The sequence below is a fragment of the Hypanus sabinus genome, chromosome 2 (genome assembly GCF_030144855.1).
Source record: "Hypanus sabinus isolate sHypSab1 chromosome 2, sHypSab1.hap1, whole genome shotgun sequence".
Lineage (NCBI taxonomy): Eukaryota > Metazoa > Chordata > Chondrichthyes > Myliobatiformes > Dasyatidae > Hypanus > Hypanus sabinus.
The window spans coordinates 74529899-74550429 of NC_082707.1; the positions used below are offsets into that span (position 1 = coordinate 74529899).

The window sequence follows — 20531 nt, forward strand, 5'->3', positions numbered from 1 at the left end:
AACCAGACTGTAATGGCTGATGTGAGGATGCTCTCTCTCATGGCAGTGTCGAATTGCACCAGTATGATCCGGGAAGATGGAATTTGACCAATGGCTGGAAGAAATACTTTCTCTGCTGAACCTTTTTGTTAATGAAGGAGATATGCTTCTCCTACATGAGGTGCTGCAAAATAATGATGCCCAGGAACCTGAATGTAGAAGCAGTGCCAACTGTAGAGATACTGAACCAAATTGGTTTTAATGAAACACTTAAGTTTACTGAGAGTAAACTTTTGAAATCTTCCATAATTAACAGAATGTAAGCACAATTCAAAAGGGAAACAAAAATGAAACACAAACTATACATAATTCTTACAACTCTATGAAAGAAGATCAGGGTTCTCCGCTGGGCAGAGTGGCATCAGAGACAGCGTCATGAAAGGGCCTGAACATTTGCTGCTTTAATGGCCAACCCCTTCAAGTTCACCAAGGAGTTGCTGGGGCAGAAGCGCAGTGGGAAATTGGCCTGTTCAGAGGAAGACATAGACCAACATCTGAAGAAGGTATACAGTGATCTGAAAGAGAGCAGGAGTTGGGAGAGAGTAACATCCTGATAGACTCCCTTGAACCAGAAATGCAGTTCAACATGTCAGAGCTGCAGCTAAAGGAAGTCAGAGAGGTTGTCCATTCCAGAACCAAGCAGCACCTCATACAAATTGTACAAGAACTGCCCAAGCTCCTGTTGCATCTGTGGAAGATTCTGCGAGTCTTCTGGAGAAGGGGGAAGATACCAGAACAGCGGAGAGTGGCTGAAGGGGTGTGGATCCCGAAGGAGGAAAACACCACCCAGATAGACCAGTTCCGCATCATCTCCCTGCTGTGTGTTGAGGCAAAGATCTTCCTCAGTGCTGTTTCCAATCGGCTGTGCACCTACCTAGCAAAGAATACCTATATTGATCCATCAGCCCAGAAGGGTGGTATTTCAGGGATGCCGGGCTGTCTGGAGCACACCGGTGTGGTGGCACAGTTCATCAGGGAGGCCAGAGAGAACAAGGGCAATCTGTGAGTGTTGTGACTCGACCTGGCAAATGCATATGGCTCCATTCTGCACAAGCTGGTGCAGCTCACACTGACGAAACATCACGTCTCCAGCAGAATCAGAGACCTTATCGCTGACTATTACAGCAACTTCAGGATGAGGGTATCTTCAGGAACAATTACATCAAGCTGGCACAAGGTGGAGATTGGCATCATCACAGGGTGCACTATCTCAGTGACACTGTTCTCCCCAGCCATGAACATGCTCACTGAGTCTGCTGAACAGAGTGCAGAGGGCCCAGAATGAATTCCGCTCAACGGCAACCACCCATCAGGGCATTCATGGATGACCTCACAGTCACCACAGAATCAGCCCCAGGCTGCCGGTGAGTTGGGCAGGGGCTTGAAAAGCTGGTGGAGTGGGTCCGATGTGTTTCAAACCAGACAAATCAAGATCAATGGTGCTGAGGAAAGGCAAGGTGGAAAACAAGTTCCGGTTCAGCATCGCAGGTTCAGCCATCCCAACCATCACAGAAAAGCCAGTCAAGAGCTTAGGTAAGGTTTTTGACAGCTCCCTAAGGGACACGGCATCCATTCAAGAACCTGCACCGAGTTGGATGGCTGGCTGAAATCTGTGGACAAGTCTGGTCTACCTGGGAAGTTCAAAGCCTGGGTGTATCAGCATGGCATTCTCCCCAGAATCCTGCGGCCCCTCCTCGTCTATGCAGTTCCGTTCTCGACGGTCGAAACCTCAGAGAGGAGGGTCAGTAAGCAACTCAGGAGATGGCTGGGGCTGCCAAAGAGCCTGAGCAGCATCGCACTCTATGGACACCACAATAAACTGCAACTGCCCTCCAAATCCCTGGAGGAGGAATTCAAAGTTACAAGAGCCAGAGAAGTGATACAGTACAGGGACTCAAGTGATCCGAAGGTGGCTCGAGCAGGGATCCAAGAGAGGACTGGCAGGAAGTGGAGGGCAGAGGAAGCTGTTCAGGAAGCAGAGGAAAGGCTGCATCTCAGAAGGCTGGTGGGAGTGGTCACATGAGGCTGAGCTGGGCTAGGATCCTTTCCTACTTTCCAAATGGACACCATAAGAGGGAAGGAAAGGCGTCATCTAGTTCAGGAGGAGGTGAGAACAGCAGTGGAGGAGACGAGAACCTGCAAGGCGGTGGGAATGAAGCAACAGGGAGCTTGGACAAGATGGGAGAATGAGGTGGAGAGGAAAGTGACCTGGGCTGAGCTTTGGAAAGCCGAGCCACACTGCATCCAATTTCTCATCCAGGCAGTGAATGTTGTGCTTCCAAGCCCATCAAACTTGCACACATGGGGCAAAGCAGAGTCATTAGTGTGCACACCATGTTCCAAGCGAGGAACCCTGGAGCTCATCCTCAGCAGGGCACTTTGTGAGGGACGGTACCGATGGAGGCACGATCAGGTCCGGAAGACCATTGCTGAAGCCATCAGCGCAGGAGTGGAGTGGGCGAAGCGGTCCCGACCCTCTAAGCAGACCATTGCCTTTGTCAGGGCTGGGGAGCAGCTAATATCCACCAAAAGAACATCTGCAGGCATCCTGACCTCCACAAGGGACTGGCAGCTGTTGGTGGACCTCGAAAGACAGCTGAAGTTACCCAACCATATCGCAGCCACCACCCTGTGCCCAGACATCGTCCTTGTGTCTGAGTCTACGAAGCAGGTGGTGATGCTGGAGCTGACGGTCCCATGGGAAGATCACTTGGAAGAGGCCTTTGAAAGAAAGCTCTCCAAGTACGCAGGACTGGTCAGCAACTGCCAGCAGGCTGGATGGAGAGCGAGGTGTCTCCCAGTGGAAGATGGTTGTAGGGGATTCGCAGCCCATTCCTTAGACAGAGCCTACAGCAATTTGGGCATCGAGGGAGAGAGGAAGAGGAGAGCCATCCACAGTACCACCGATGTGGCAGAGAAGGCCTGAAGGTGACTGTGGCTCAAGAGAGGGGAGCCATGGAGTCATCTGGACACAAGCTGGGGTCTGATCAGCCCCGGCTGGATCACCTGGAGGAGGGTGTATGATGTTGAAAGACCTGAAATACCTGATGATTCCAGGAACATCACTGATGATGTGTCCAGAAGCATCAGTAGATGTATGCACACAGCAAGAAAAAAATTAGAACAAAAATAAGCTCCTTTTAGTGCAAAGGGATGAAAGTGGTCATTGTGCTGCTAAACTGGAGTGATTCAGCTTGTTCCAGTTGGATCAAGACTGAAGAGGTAAAGAGGAGTAGTTGTTCTTGAACCTGGTGGTGTGGGACTGCAAGCTTCTGGACCTCCGCCCAATGGCAGCTACAAGAAGATGGCATGTCAGATGGTGGGATCTTTGATAATGGATGCTGCCTTCTTGAGACAGCACCTCCTGTAGATATTACCAATGATGGGAAAGCATTTGCACACCATTGTTGTGTATTTATTGTTTCATTAATGTTTAAATAATCTTGTATATATATTGTTTGATTAAGCATTCTTTTTCATTTAAGTAATCAGTTATAGTTTATTGTAAAAATACTATAATTGCATGTGCCATGATTCTAAGTAATCTCAATGCCAGCCCTAATTTCCTGGACTCCCGTGTCTTCTTTGAATTAGCTAATAATTTGAATCTACTAGACATTATACTGGCAACAAGGGATTTTGAAAATGAACCCGACATGGCTACTGACCTAATAAAGCAGTGCAAAATGTTTGAACTAAAATAAAACATTGCAAAGAATGGCAACTTCAGGAGGGCATGGAGTGACCACTCCCCACTGAACATCAACGGCTCCTTGGTAGAGATCGTTAAGAGCACCAAATTCCTTGGTGTTCACCTGGTGGAGAATCTCACCTGGTCCCTCAACACCACCTCCATAGCAAAGAAAGCCCGGCAGCGTCTCTACTTTCTGCGAAGGCTGAGGAAAGTCCATCTCCCACCCCCCATCCTCACCACATTCTACAGGGGTTGTATTGAGAGCATCCTGAGCAGCTGTATCACTGCCTGGTTCGGAAATTGCACCATCTTGGATCACAAGACCCTGCAGCGGATAGTGAGGTCAGCTGAGAAGATCATTGGGGTCTCTCTTCCCACCGTTACAGACCTTTACACCACACGCTGCATCCGCAAAATAAACAGCATTATGAAGGACTCCACGCGCCCCTCATACAAACTCTTCTCCCTCCTGCCATCTGGGAAAAGGCACCCAAGCATTCGGGCTCTCACGACCAGACAATTTCTTCCCCCAAGCTATCAGACTCCTCAATACCCAGAGTCTGGATTGACACTAACTTACTGCCCTCTACTGTGCCTATTGTCTTGTTTATTATTTATTGTAATGCCTGCACTGTTTTGTGCACTTTATGCAGTCCAGGGTAGGTCTGCAGTCTAGCGTAGCTTTCTCTGTGATGTTTTCTACGTAGTTCAGTGTAGTTTTTGTACTGTTTCATGTAGTACCGTGGTCCTGAAAAACGTTGTCTCATTTTTACTGTGTACTGTACCAGCAGTTATAATCAAAATGACAATAAAAAGTGACCTGACTTGAGTAAAAAAAAAGACACCGCAGCATGGGGAGACACTCGCGAGTTTAAAACAGAAGCCGCCTGTACATGTTCTTCAGAAGGGAAGATATGACCGAGCTTTTTTTTTAAAAGAAAACCCAGAAAATGGAAGAATTTGGGATCCATAAAAAGTGAGCACTGGGTGTTCATAATCATTTTAAGAAAAATCAGAAATGGCTGGCTACATTGGAAAGATTGACAAGTTTGATTACACGAGTAATTGGCTCATGTATACTGAGCTATTTGAACAGCCTTTTGAAGCAAATGAAATAACCAGTAAGAAGGGAGTGCCTATTTTGCAGAGTGTATTAGATTAAAGGCGTATAGTTTGCTTTTAAGTTTGAAAGCTCCAAACAAACCTATATAGGAACATAAGAAACAGGAGCAGGAATAGGACGTCTGGTCCATCGAGCCTGCTCCACCTTTCAGTATTATGGCTGATCTGACCATGAACTCATCTCCACCTACCTGCCTTTTCCCCATAACCCTTAATTCCACTGTAATACAAAAATCTATACAAACTTGTCTTAAATATATTTACAAGAGGTAGCCTCCACTGCTTCATTGAGCAGAGAATTCCACAGATTCACCACTCTCTGGGAAAAACAGTTCCTCTTCATCTCCATCCTAAATCTACTTCCCCATATCACGAGATCATGACCCCTGAAAACAACTTTCCTGTCTCTATGTTATGTCGGGATTACCTCAGTGGTTGGTAAGTTGATGGAGAAAATCCTGAGAGGCAATATTTATGAACATTTGGAGAGGTATAATATGATTAGGAACAGTCAGCATCGCTTTGTCAAAGGCAGGTCGTGCCTTATGAGCCTGATTGAACTTATTCAGGATGTGACTAAACCCATTGATGAAGTTAGAGCCATAGATGTCATGTATATGGATTTCAGCAAGGCATTTGATGAGGTACCCCATGCAAGGCTTATTGAGAAAGTAAGGAGGCATTGCTTTGTGGATCTAGAACTGGTTTGCCCACAGAAGGCAAAGAGTGGTTGTAGACAGATCATATTCTGCATGGAGGTTGGTCACCAGTGGTGTGCCTCAGGGATCTGTTCTGGGACCCTTACTCTTCGTGATTTTTTATAAATGACCTGGATGAGGAACTGGGAGGATGGGTTAGTAAATTTGCTGATGATATAAAGGATGGGGGTGTTGTGGATAGTGTGGAAGACTGTCAGGGGTTAGAGTGGGACCTGATAGGATGCAAAACTGGGCTGAGAAGTGGCAGATGGAGTTCAACCCAATAAGTGTGAGGTGGTTCATTTTGGTAGGTCAAATATGACAGCAGAATATAGCATTAATGGTAAGACTCTTGGCAGTGTGGAGGATCAGACGGATCTTGGGGGACGAGCACACTGAAAGCTGCTATGTAGGTTGACTCCGTGGTTAAGAACGCATATGGTGTATTGGTCTTCATCAACAGTGGGATTGAGTTTAAGCTGAGAGGTAATGTTATATAGGACCCTGGTTGGACCCCACTTGGAGTACCATGCTCAATTCTAGTCACCTCACTACAGGAAGGACGTGGAAACCATAGAAAGGATGCAGAGGAGATTTACAAAGATGTTGCCTGGATTGGGGAGCTTGCCTTACGAGTACAGGTTGAGTGAACTCGGCCTTTTCTCCTTGGAGCGACGGAGCATGAGAAGTGACCTGTGTTACGAAATCCCGTAACTGGATCACTTACCAGCAAAGATAGAGAGGTCTGTTGGGGCACAAAAATAAGATTAATACTAACATTCAGATAATATACGTCGTCACTACTCAATCTAAAAGCGCGGGTGTAATAATAACCATCAATAAGAAACAGCTCGATCGTTTGTTAGGGGATAATATATTGTCCGATGGAAATATAAAAGTCACTCAGTTCCTGCAGGCTTCAGCCTTTTGGGGGGGACCGCTGGGTTTTCACTTGGTGGAGAGAGAGAGAGAGAGAGAGAGAGATTGGTGAGAAAAGAAACTTGCCCGGGTCTTTTATGAAGCGAATCCATTGAATCAAGGGAGTGGGCTTCCCCGTTGTTAGCTAAAGGCTGGTTTCCATGGTTCCAGTCACCGATTCCAGCAACGGAATCAAACGCACGTGACTTCCTTCAAATGGCTTCCCGCTGCTACGGGATCATTAGTGTTTCTTCTGGTGCGTCTGAAGGGGTTGTTCCCCCCAGACCCTCTTTTATACTTCCTCACGGGGTCTCAGATGTCAATCAGGTGGGGATGATGCAACCTCTCTCTCAACCAGCCCACTTTGCCCGAGGGCTTGCACGTATCATAGTCCCCAATCCACAAACGTGGTCTCCAGGAGACAATGGCCAATGTCGCGTTATTTTGCATCGCAGTGGAACGAGGTATTCGGCCCGTCTCTCTCTCCCATTTCCTGGGTCTCCTGAACAGACTCAATAGTGATCTTGCTATTCTCACAAAGGAGGGGGCTACCCCGCACCCTTCGGCCCCTCAGAGCTGTGGTACATTCATAGCACCTGATAAAGGTGAACATGATAATGAGAGGCATTGATCATGTGGATAGTCAGAGGCTTTTTCCCAGGGCTGAAATGGCTAGCATGAGAGGACATACTTTTAAGGTTCTTGGAAGTGGGTACAGAGGAGAGGTCAGGGGTAATTTCTGTTATGCAGGGAATGGTGAGTGCATGAAATGGACTGCTGGTGGCAGTGGATATGATAGGGTCTTTTAAGACTCCTGGATAGGTACATGGAGCTTAGAAAAAGAGGGCTATGGGTAAGCCTGGGTAGTTCTAAGGTAAGGACAGGTTCGGCACAGCTTTGTGGCTGAAGGGCCTGTATTCTGCTGTAGGTTTTCTATGTTTCTATCTATCCTTTTCGGTTACTTATTAGGAATTTTATATCCAGGATGTGCCTGTATCTGCCGGACGATTCTGCCCGTCAAAGCTCTGCTGCACCAGTCATAACTCACATTGTTCAGGTTCAGTGACACCCCTCTCTTCACTGATGTGCATTGGTTCATGAACAGCTAGCACTCAATTTTAAAATTCCTCTCTGTTAACAAACCCACCAGCGCCTTTCTTATTGGTGAAATAATGGCCATTACGATGATCTAATTCTGCTCTCCAGGATATCGGTGATATGGGGTAATAATCTGAAAGTGATGAAGGGAAAGGTAAACTTAGGTAGAGGGGTAGGTAAATGGGGGAATGGATTAAGGGGTATGATTAGCTTATGATCAATTGTCTTATAGGTACCTTATGTTACTGAGCAGTCAGAAAGAAACTCTACCCGGCAACAGGTGACGCACTAGGCATTGTTCTCTAGAAGTGCTGAGCATAACTAAATATGGGTATAGTATGATTGAAGGGGCATCTCAAGGCATAACTAAATATGGGACAGAATGTTCGAGAGAAGGAGGAAGTGTAGGGTGGAGGTGCCAATATGAAGAAGTTAAGATGATGTGCAGATGATGCAGTTGTGTCTTTTTAGCTTGCTGCCATCTTACTGGCCAAAATTCACTCGCGTTCAAGTTGATCTACAGGACTGGATAATTAAATATTGATCCGAATGGAGATGACTATTAGGGAAAGCAGTAACACTTGTCATAAACCATTGCCTTTTTAACAAATCATGGTGTATGAGATATATTGATCTCGATAAACATGTCCCTCTGCTAATCTTCACCAGTGATTATAATCACTTCACATTGTGCCCATCTGCTACACATTGTGCCTTCATCTGCTACACTTTTAAAGAGCCTTGCATATTATTTTAATATTTCCACCTGCATTTTGGATCAATAAACACTTGTCTTAACATACAGGGTTCAATAGGTACATTTAATGTCAGAGAAATGTATACAATATTCATCCGGCAATTCTTTTTCTTTGCAAACACACATGAACACAGAAAGTGCCCCAAGGAATGAATGACAGTTAAAAGTTAGAACCACAAACTACCCTCCAGCTTCCCCCTCCCACAGAAAAGCAAAAGCAAGGCAATGATTTCCCCCCTACCCCACCACAGGGGCCAAAATGTCTGCATGTGTTCCTGTCAGCTCACTTTCTACACTTTCACCTATGTGGTTATTGAAAGGGATCGCAAGTTCCTAATGTTCATGACTCACTCATCTACTTATCCCATCTCTTCCCACCCACTCTTCTGAGTCCACTGGCATGTTTCCCTTTAACTGGCAGAGGTGTAATATCTCCCTTTACCTTCTCCTCCCTCACCAACACACCAGGGCACAAATCAGCCCTTTCCAGTGAGCAAGAGGTTCACCTCAAAGCCAATCAAGTTTAATTATCATTCAGACCACACATGTTCACAGCAGAATGAGACAGCTTTCCTCTGTAAAAAAAAGTCAAAATAAACAAGCCGGGAATTTAACAGCCGCCGCATATTAAATAGAGGGAATCTTATGGAAGCAGGGGTTGGGAAGAGGAGGTGGTGGCTGGTAGGGGAAAATACCACTAATAACATTAGGATATTTGATCATTTTTGGTGAAATCCTGGAGCTGTGACTGTTTTTTTATTTAGGTATTTGTGAAATTCCTTCTCGCTCGACGCATTGTCCCAGCGTACCTTGCTGTAGCCTCCCACCAGCTGTTACATCTGTGGTGGTGTGTGGATTATTCGCTAATACAAAAAGTAAATTTTTCTCACTAACAACCCTATGGCTTCTAAGCAAACGATGCTAACTTCTTTCTTTCATAAACAAGCTGAGGAGTGTAACAAGAATAACGTACAAGAGACTGATAACAGTAAAAGTGACAAACACTGTGCTTTGCCTGCTTCTAGTTCAAATTTTCTAACCAGGTCCAAATGCAGTTCTGTAAGCACTGGTTCTTCCAAGTCAGGCTTGTATCCCTGCTCAGGTGTTTGGACTGAAGAAATGTGGAAAAAAAAGGAGACTTATCCCTCACTTCTGGGGGGTTTGAGTCTGTCAAATGAATGGCAGATGTACTAAGTATCCTATTATGGAGCCAATCCAAGTACACGCTTGAAGTATCTCAGGAAAAAAAAATTGTTGATTACTAACTATCAAAAGCTCACACTGCTGCTCTAAGTGTTGAAAATATAGTGAAGATGCTCTTGGAAATTATTGTGAAACTTCTCATTGGTGGTATTTGGTAAGTAGGTAATCACTTTTAAATTGGTAAAATACACGATTACCATCTTTTTCTTTACTTGATTGACAATTATATTTTATGATCATTAGTGTAACCCCTTGGGTCGCCTCAGGCTCGCTCAGCTCATTTCGTCTAGGGGGAGCAGCCTTCGGCCCCGCCAAACTGGGTAATCAGCTGGTGTGGATGCTGTGTGATGTCCCCGCCTCGCCCAAAAACAGACAATACACCATAAGCGATTAAATGAGTACAATTTATAAAGGTTACTATAACTAAGTGATTAATAACGATACAATATATATGAAGAGAAAATTAAAGAAAAGGCGCCAAACTTATCAAAGTCCAAACCACTTCGTGCACAGCCGTTGGAGCTCAATTACTGAAGTCTTCTGGCCACCATTCGATCCCCTCCGAACTCCTCGACTCGCAGCTCAGGACCCTCCGAACTCCTCGACTCTCCAAACAGCTCAGGACCCTCCGAACTCCTCGACTCTCCAAACCGCTCAGGACCCTCCGAGTGGTCAACCAAGCACATCTAACTTCATTCCCCCCCCCCCCGTCCTCGGAGAACCTCCCGGCCTCGGACCCCCCTTTGTGGTCCGATCCTCGCCCAGCTTAGAGCATTGCATCCTCTCTCTTGACCCCCTCGCGCCGATCTGCCCAAAAGCCCGTCAACAAAAGCTTACAGACTCAGAAGAAATAACATTAATCCCCATTTGGTTTACAAAGGAATACCATTCTCGTTATCAGTAAATTAGTATTCCTGCTAGTTAACAAAAAGAAACCCTCTTTACATTAGTGAGTGCAACTGTACAATACTTTGTCATATTAAATTAAGTATTATATGTTTTATTGTACCAGTTATACACTGAAATGTAGAGATCGGCTATAATCTTGTTATGTCTTAACCATCACTATATTTCTGTGGAGTTCTGGAATTTATATATTTCTTTCATCTTGGTTTAGTGCTTGATATTATAAGAAGCTCTATTCACATATATTTGTATGTCACACCCAATTGTGCTCTGGTACCTAAAAAATTTGCACTGCACCCCTGTTTGAGAGAGGAGAGAGGGAGAAAAAAAAAACAAAAAAACACACACACACATCGTTCAGCCAGATTCCCCTTCACCCAGACAAGCACAGGTTCCACATTCACCCAGATGAGCGTGAAGCACCCCGTCACCTGGACGAGCAGGGGGCATCCTGATAGCGGGACGAGCGTAGGGCTCCCCTCCACGGGGACAAGCGTAGGGCTCCCTTCCACTGGGACGAGCGTAGAGCTCCCCTCCACCGGGATGAGCGTAGAGCTCCCCTCCACTGGGACAAGTGTAGTGCATTCCGTCACCCCGAGCGTAGGGCTCCCCTCCACCGGGACAAGCGTAGGGCTCCACTCCACCTGGACAAGCATAGGGTACCCTTCCACCGGGACGAGCGTAGGGCTCCCCTCCACCGGGACAAGCGTAGGGCTCCCCTCCACCGGGACGAGCGTAGGGCTCCCCTCCACCGGGACGAGCGTAGGGCTCCCCTCCACCGGGACGAGCGTAGGGCTCCCCTCCACCGGGACGAGCGTAGGGCTCCCCTCCACCGGGACGAGCGTAGGGCTCCCCTCCACCGGGACGAGTGTAGGGCTCCCCTCCACCGGGACGAGCGTAGGGTTCCCCTCCACCAGAACAAGCATAGGGCTCCCCTCCACCAGGACAAGCGTAGGGCTCCCCTCCACCGGGACGAGCGTAGGGCTCCCCTCCACCAGGACAAGCGTAGGGTTCCCTTCCACTGGGACAAGCGTAGGGTTCCCTTCCACTGGGACATGTGTAGGGTTCCCTTCCACTGGGACAAGCGTAGGGTTCCCTTCCACTGGGACAAGCGTAGGGTTCCCTTCCACTGGGACATGTGTAGGGTTCCCTTCCACTGGGACAAGCGTAGGGTTCCCCTCCACCGGGACAAGTGTAGGGTTCCCTTCCACTGGGACAAGCGTAGGGTTCCCTTCCACTGGGACATGTGTAGGGTTCCCTTCCACTGGGACAAGCGTAGGGTTCCCCTCCACCGGGACAAGTGTAGGGTTCCCCTCCACCGGGACAAGTGTAGGGTTCCCTTCCACCGGGACAAGTGTAGGGTTCCCTTCCACTGGGACAAGCGTAGGGTTCCCTTCCACTGGGACATGTGTAGGGTTCACTTCCACTGGGACAAGCGTAGGGCTCCCCTCCACCGGGACAAGTGTAGGGTTCCCTTCCACTGGGACAAGCGTAGGGTTCCCTTCCACTGGGACAAGTGTGGGGCTCCCCTCCACCGGGACGAGCGTAGTGCATCCCGTCACCCCGAGCGTAGGGCTCCCCTCCACCGGGTCGAGCGTAGGGCTCCACTCCACCTGGACAAGCGTAGGGTACCCTTCCACTGGGACAAGTGTAGGGCTCCCCTCCACCGGGACGAGCGTAGTGCATCCCGTCACCCCGAGCGTAGGGCTCCCCTCCACCGGGTCGAGCGTAGGGCTCCCCTCCACCGGGACGAGCGTAGGGTACCCTTCCACTGGGACAAGTGTAGGGCTCCCCGTCACGGGGACGAGCGTAGTGCATCCCGTCACCCCGAGCGTAGGGCTCCCCTCCACCGGGACGAGCGTGGGGCTCCCCTCCACCGGGACGAGCGTGGGGCTCCCCTCCACCGGGACGAGCGTGGGGCTCCCCTCCACCGGGACGAGCGTGGGGCTCCGCTCCACCGGGACGAGCGTGGGGCTCCGCTCCACCGGGACGAGCGTGGGGCTCCCCTCCACCGGGACGAGCGTAGGGCTCCCCTCCACCGGGACGAGCGTAGGGCTCCGCTCCACCGGGACGAGCGTAGGGCTCCCCTCCACCGGGACAAGCATAGGATCCATGTTCACCCGGACGAGCGTGGGGCACCCCGTCACCCGGACGAGCGTGGGGCACCCCGTCACCCGGACGAGCGTGGGGCACCCCGTCACCCGGACGAGCGTGGGGCACCCCGTCACCCGGACGAGCGTGGGGCACCCCGTCACCCGGACAAGCGCAGGGTTCCCTTCCACTGGGACAAGTGTGGGGCTCCCCTCCACCTGGACGAGCGTAGGGTCCATGTTCACCTGGACGAGCGTGAGGCACCCCGTCACCAGGACGAGCGCAGGGTTCCCCTCCACTGGGACAAGTGCGGGGATCCCCGTCACTGGGACGAGCATAGTGCATCCCGTCACCTCGAGTGTAGGGCTCCCCTCCACCGGGACGTGTGCAGGGCACCCTGAAACCATCACTAGCATAGGGCTCCCCTTCAACCCGAGCAGCGCAGAGTCCATGTTCACCCAGACGAGCGTAGGGCACCCCGTCACCCAGATGAGTATGGAGCACCCCAACACCCGGATGAGCGTGGGGCACCCCATCACCCGGACGATCGCTGAGTTCCTCTGCATCCGGACGAGCGCTGTCTTCCACTTCTGTCAGTCGAGTACCAGCAGTCCCGTACTCTGACTCGTCCACTGACTTCTTTGACACTCCGGCCGGCCGTTCTGAAAAATGAACAGATCACTGATGTGGTGGACCTGGTGTACGTACTCATTGTTCTTGGAGCACAGTATAAACTTACAATCACAAAGAAACACATTTTAAAAAGAACAGTGCTTCTTTGGTTTGCTCCAGGGGGCCGCTCCGTTTGAACACAATGCCACCTTACCGGAAGTCACTTTGACTCCACCTTTTCCAGCCTGTCTACTGCAGTCGGTGTGGCCTTCTCTACTTTGGAGAAACTAGGCATAGACTAGGAGACTGCAAGAGCCATTTCAGCTTCTATGTGCTTATCATTTTAATTCTCCTTCCCACTCTCACACTATTCTGTCCGTCCTCAGCCTCCTCCATCATCATAGAGAGGAAGAATGTCAAATTGGATGAACATCATCTCATATTCTGCTTAGGTGCTGAGCAGATTATGGAATCTAAAATATTGATATGAGTGTTAACGTTTCGTACTTCAGATAACCACACTCCACTGCTCTTCCCTCACACACACTCACTTCTCCACCGAGTTTTCTTCTTGCGTTGATCCCATTTCCAGTTCCCTCCTCCCTCCCCTTCACTCATCCAGTTGCATCTGCCCTTCACCCCATCCCATCTGTTTCCACCTCTTGCCTATCAGCCTCTGACCCTCCCTTTTACTACTATATACCAACAATCTTCCTCTTCCCTCAGTCTTGATACATAATCTTGAGCCAAAATATTGACTTCTACCATTTGCCTCCACATACGTGGCTTGAGTCGCCGTTTTCTGCCAGAATTCTGTTCGGATGTTCCAAATTCCAGTACTTCCAGTCTCTTTTGTCTTTTTTTTAAAGAGCTAATGAGAACATACTGTTATGAATGTGACGCAACTCTGAGGGGCCGAAGGGTACAAAGTCGCCCCCTCCTTTTTGAGAATCGCAAGATCGCTATTAATTCAGGTCTGGGACCCAGGAAATGAGAGAGAGACACGCAGAATCCACAAGGTTTGGAATGTGTCCTGGCCTCAGTGAAACAAAACTACTGATAATGGCTATTGTCTCTTGGAGATGGAATTGTGTATTGAGTACTGTACTATTCATTGAAACCCCTCAGGGGACAACCAGAGCGGGCTGGTTGAGGGATTGCATCATCCCAACCTGACTGACATCTGAGACCCTGTGAGTAAGGATAAAAGAGGGTCTGGGGAACAACCTCTTTAGACGCATCAGGAGAAACGCAGGAAATCCAGTGACAGTGTTTTATAGCGACAGCCGGTGGGGGCTCGTGTGCGTCCTCCCTTGCCTGGGTTGGCGGGCTCACCACGGAAGAACGGTTTAGCTAAAGGAGAGGCCACACAAGTGAACGGCCACACCTACAAGACTCCGACGGATCGAAATCATAAAAGGAAAATAGGCAAGTTTTTCTCCAAATCTCTCTTTCTCTCCCACCATTGCAACACAGCAGTCCCCAAACGCTGCAGCCTGCATGAACTGAGTGAACTTTATATTTCCATCGGACAATACATTATCCCCTAGACAACGATAGAGCTTATTTCTAATTGATTATTATTATACCCGCACTTTTAGATTTAGTATTGACGACGTATATTATCTGTATATTTGCATTGATATTATTTTTGTGTATTTTTACTAATAAATACTGTTAAAAATAGTATCATCAGACTTCAATGGACGTCTCCATCTTTGCTGGTAAGTGACCCAGTTACGGGGTTCGTAACAATACTGGAAGCTCATTTTGAAGTGAACGAAGAACCAAGTGATGTATAATCATCTGGTTCATTTTTAGACAGATTCTTTGAAGAGCGGTGTTCAGAAAACTGGAGGGTGATGGAGCCTGAAGACGGTGGCTTCAGTCTTCCCAATATATACTCAGGGCTGCACAGTAGCACAGTAGTTAGCACAACTCTTTACCGTACAGGCAAATCGGGTTCCTGGATGGTATGTTGCCTCCTGGGTGCCAGGGTCCAAGAGATCTCAGACTGAATCCTCAGTATTATTAAGTGGGAGGGTGAACAGCCAGAAATCGTGGTCCATCAGTTACCAATGACATGGGTGGGACAAGTGATGAGGTTCTGCAAAGGGAGTCCAGGGATTTCGGTCAACATTAAAGGGCAGGACCTCCAGGGTTGTGATCTCAGGATTGCTACCTGCATCACATGCCAGTGAGGTTAGAACTAGCAAGATTATTCAGTTTAATACATGGCTAAGGAGTGGGTGAAGGAGAGTGGGCATAAGATTTTTGGATCATTGGGCTCTGTTTCAGGGAAGGTGGGACTTGTACAGAGGGGATGGTTTGCACCTTAACTGGAGGGGACTAATATCCTAGTGGGAAGGTTTGTTAATGCTTACTGTGGGTTTTAAACTAGAGTTGGAGGAGAACCAGAGTGCCAGAACAGATAGTGGAGAGGTTGTGGAGGCAGATGTTGATAAGACTGCAGATGAAGTTAGGAATCAAAATATAGAACATGGCAACAAAATTGGAAAAGGTGAATACAGGACTGAAGTTGTATCTGAATGCGTGCAGTATACAGAATAAAGTAGATGAACTTGCAGCACAGCTACAGACTGGCAGGTATGATGTTGTAGGCATCAGTGAATCATGGCTAAAAGATTAGAACTGGGAACTCAATGTCCAATGATACACTTTGTATCGAAAGGATAGGCAGGAAGGCAGAGGGGGTGGCTTTGCTGTGTTGGTAAAAGATGAAATCAAATCATTAGAAAGAGGTGACATAGGGTCAGAAGGTGTTAAATCATTGCAAACAGAGCTAAGTGTAATACCCTGGATAAGATTTTTACCGCGATGCTGTAGGTATTTCATTTTAGCAGTTTGTAAGAGTCTGTTCTGCTTTCAGCATGTTTAGATTTGAGCTAACGAAAAGGGGTTATGCTGTTGAATTAAGGAATTTTGTGTCAGCCAATCTGGATGGTGGAAATGGGAGAAAGTTCTAGAGAAAACTAGGTGGAGAAGTCTTTTGATCGTCACTGGTGTGGGTCGAGGTCTTTTTGGTGGAAGCTGGGAGAAGACAAGAGGGAAGATGTCTGGGGATGCTGTCCCTGTTGCACAAGGTGCTTTGTGCAGATGAATGGCTTCAGGCAGGAAGGACCAATGGTGCCGTGGGGGAGCCTGTCTGTTCAAGAGACATTCGGAAGGTGGAGTGTACTTTCACCCTGACCCTGGGTCCAGAGTGAGAGTCAAAGACAACTTCAAGACGAGCTCCATCACATGTGAGCATTTGGACTGGGTTAACTGTAATGGGCATTTTATTTTATTTTTTTACTGCTTGATAATGTTGAAATTTGTAAATTTACTTTCTTTACAATTGTATGCAGTGTGCGATCTGTAATTTCCTTCCAACTGCTAATTCCATGGAGCAGTATTTACACAGTATTCACACAGATCAGGGTTCAGGTGATTGAGTCAACCCAAATTCCCGGTTTTGGTGGGACCCAAGTCATACCGACCAAGATGCATAGAGTTTGAAAAAAAAAGGTAGTTTTCTCACCACTGCATCCAGTGGTTGTTAGTGAGGGGAGAACAAGTCATGTCTCTAGAGATGCCCAGTAAAAAGGGGGTTCAACAGGAACTGTGAGTGTAAAAAGACCTTAGTGTGAGTTGTAGAGAAAACCCAAACAGTTGTAACGATGTGGCCTACAAATTACCATGGTAGATAGAAAATGCATGCCAAACTTGCAAGGAAAGAAGGACACTACCGTGGCTGACAAGTGAAGTCAGAGCCAAAGTAAAAGCAAAAGAGAGGGCATACAAGGAAGCCAAGCTAGTGGGAAGATAGAGGATCGGGGAGCTTTTAAAAACTTGCAGAAGCAAATTAAGAAGGTCATTCAGAAGGAAAAGATTAAAGTGTAAAAGAGAGTCGAGGGTAGATATACAACCAATAGAAAATGATGCTGGAGATGTTATACTGAGAGATACAGAGATGGCAGAGAAACTGAATATGTACTTTGCATCAGTCCTCATGGTGGAAGATGTCTGTAGTATACCGGACATTCAAGAGTGTTAGGAAAGTGAAGTTTGTGCAGTGAAAATTACAACTGAGAAGGTGCTCAGGAAGCTTAATGGTCTGAGGGTCGATAAATCTACTGGACCTGATGGAATGCACCTTCGGGTTCGAAGGAAGTAGCTGAAGTAACTGCGGAGGCATTAACGATGACCTTTCAAGAATTGATAAATTCTGGCATTGTACCGAATGACTGGAAAATTGTAAATGTTACTCTGCTATCTAAGGGTGGGAGGCAGCAGAAAGGAAACTATAAAACTGTTAGACTGACATCAATTGTTGGGCAGTTGTTGGAATTGATTGTTAGGGATGAGATTGCAGAGTATCTGGAGGCACATGACAGGATAGGCCAAAGTGAGTATGGTTTCCTGAAAGGAAAATCCAGCCTGAATAACCTACTGCAATTTTTTGAGGAAATTACAAGCAGGGTAGACAAAGGAGATGCAGTAGATTTGGGTACTTGGATTTTCAAAAGGCCTTTGACAAGGTGCCGCACATGATGCTGCTTAGCAAGATAAGAGCCCATGGAATTACAGGGAAGTTACTAGCATGGGTGGAGCATTGGCTGGTTGGCAAAAAACAGAGAGTGGGAATAAAAGGATCCTATTCTGGCTGACTGCTGGTTATGAGTGGAGTTCCACAGGGGTCGGTGTTGGGACTGCTGCTTTTTACTATGTATGTCAATGATTTGGACTACGGTATTAATAGATTTTTAGCTAAATTTGCTGATGATAGAAAGATAGGTGGAGAAGCAGGCAGGTTGAGGAAACAGAAAGCCTGCAGAGAGGCTTAATTAGTTTAGGGGAATGAGCAAATAAGTGGCAAATGAAATACAATGTTAGAAAGTGTATGGTCATGCACTCTGATGGAAGAAATAAACAAGCAAACTATTATTTAGATGGGGAGAGAATTCAAAATGCAGACATGCAAAGGGACTTGGGAGTCCTTGTGCAAGATACCCTAAAGGTTAACCTCCAGGTTGAGTCAGTTGTGAAGAAGGTGAATGCAATGTTGGCTTTCATTTCCAGAGGTATAGAAAATAAGAGTGGGGATGTGACGTTGAGGCTCTATAAGGTACTCGCGAGACCACACTTGGAGTATTGTGTGCAGTTTTGGGCTCCCTATTTTAGACAGGATATATTAACATTGGAGAGGGTTCAGAGAAGATTCACAAGAATGATGCCAGGAATGAAAGGGTTACTGTATGAGGAACATCTGACAACTGTTGGGGTGTACAGGCAGTCCCTGGGTTACGTACGAGTTCCGTTCCTGAGTCCGTCTTTAAGTCCTTAAGTCAGAACAAGTACATCCGGTATCATTTGGCGTCAGTTAGTTTGCCTTTGTATATGGTATATATTTTACCTTTCTATGCATATAAAACACTTAAGAAACATATATATTTCAATAATTAACCCACTGCATTGCTTAGTAATAACTCTAGCTTTCATCGGGGCAGGGCCTTTCACATGCTCCATTATTCTCACATTATCCATTATCCTTTAAAATTGTTCCGATCGTTGACCAACTGTAGCCTAATGCTTTTCCAATAACCGATGGCATTTTACCTCTTTCCAAATGCTTTATTGTTTCCACTTTATTTTCAATCGCGATCGCTTCCCATCAGTGGAACAGAAACACTGCGGGCAGTGGGTCCCGAGGTCCGCTGAGTTCTAAGGACCACCGCACTGAGACAGGCTAAACGGGAAAAGTGGGGGCTTTGCTGGGTTTGGGTATTTGATCCTCCACAATACTCCACATGAGAATTTAAACTGGAAGTGGCAGTGTTTTTTTTACAAGGTCAAGTTTCGAGCTCGACGTCAAGCCGGCACAGATGGTACGGGAGTCACTGGATCGATGTCAACCCAGCACGGGAGCAGTCTGTCACTGGATCAAACTCGAGCCCGGCGCTGATCTCACTGCGCCACCAGCCGACCGGAACGGGGGGGGGGGGGGGGGGGAAGGAGGGGCAGGGTCAGGGTGAATCTTATTAAGAAAAATTTAAGCCAAATACAAAGTTAAACACTCAACACAGTGTCAACGGCAACAACTTAAAATGGCAGACAGCGTCACGTTTCGACTTAAAATGATGGACAGCATCACGTTCTGACTTAAAATGGCAGATGGCGTTCTCCTTCCTCGGTTCGTAAGTACGAGCTGTCCGTAAGTCGGACATTCATAACTTGGGGACTACCTGTATTCCCTGGAGTTCAGGAGAATGAGAAGGGAACTCAAAGAAACATTCCAAGTGTTAAAAGGCCTGAACAGATTAGATATGGCAAAGTTATTTCCCATGGCAGGGGATTCTAGGACAAGAGTGTATGACTTCAGGATTGAAGGACGTCCTTCTAGAACTAAGATGCAGAGAAATTACTTCAGTCAGATGGTGGTAAATTTGTGGAATTTGTTGCCACGAGTGTCTGTGAAGGCGGAGTCATTGGGTGTTTTTAAGGCAGAAATAGATAGGTTCTTGGTTAGCCAGGGCATCAAAGGATATGGGGTGAGAGCAGGGGAGTGGGGATGACTGAAAGAATTGGATCAGCCCATGATTGAGTGGCAAAGCCCACGTCTGCTCCTATATCTTACAGTCTTAACTGAAAGGTCTGAAAGTCAATAAGTCCTGGACCAGATGTTGGACACCCCAGTGTACTGAAAGGGGTGGCTGAAGAGATCATGGGGACATTAGTAATGATCTTCCAAGAATCACGGAATTCTGGAATGGTTCGGAAAACTGGAAAATTGCAAATGTTCTTCCACTCTTCAAGAACAGAGAGAGGTAAAAGAAAGGAAACTATAGGACAGTTAGTCTGGCCTCAGTGGTTGGGAAGATGTCAGTGTCAATTATTAAGGATAAGGTCTCAGGTTAACTCTCACACATGATAAAATAGGCCATAGTCAGCATGGTTTCCTCAAGGGAAAATCTTGCCTGACAAATCAGTTGGAATTATTTGTAGAAATAACAAGCAGGATAGAGAAAGGACAATTATTTGATGTGTACTTGGAATTTCAGAAAACCTTTGACATTGCCATACATGAGGATGCTTAACAAGCTACAAACTCATCGTATTGCAGGAATGATTCTAGCATGGATAAAGCAGTGGCTGATTGGCAGGAGGCAAAGAGTGAGAATGAAGGGAGACTTTTCTGTTTGGCTGCTGGTGGCTTGTGGTGTTCCACAGGGGTCTGTGTTGGGACAAATTCTTTTTACAATATATATTTTAAAAAAACTGAGGTGCAAAGGGAATTGGAAGTTCTTGTGCAGGATTCCCTAAAGGTTAATTTGCAGGTTGAGTCCTCGGTGAGGATGGAAAAAGCAATTTTGCATTCATTTCAAGTAGACTA

The 20531-nt window shown here is 47.2% G+C and overlaps 1 protein-coding gene and 1 pseudogene across 1 annotated transcript in view; one reads left to right on the plus strand and one right to left on the minus strand.

Moving 5' to 3' along the window:
- The first annotated feature begins 326 nt into the window (after positions 1-326).
- On the plus strand, positions 327-2992 carry LOC132403632 (uncharacterized; annotated as a pseudogene).
- A 7671-nt stretch (positions 2993-10663) lies between these two features.
- The window catches only part of LOC132379955 (collagen alpha-1(V) chain-like), a 59337-nt gene continuing 49469 nt past the window's right edge, over positions 10664-20531 (minus strand). The window contains exon 19 of the mRNA XM_059948361.1: positions 10664-13188. Within this exon, the coding sequence (XP_059804344.1) occupies positions 10793-13188 (2396 nt within the window). The 3' untranslated portion in view covers positions 10664-10792. The remainder of the gene's footprint in view (positions 13189-20531) is intronic.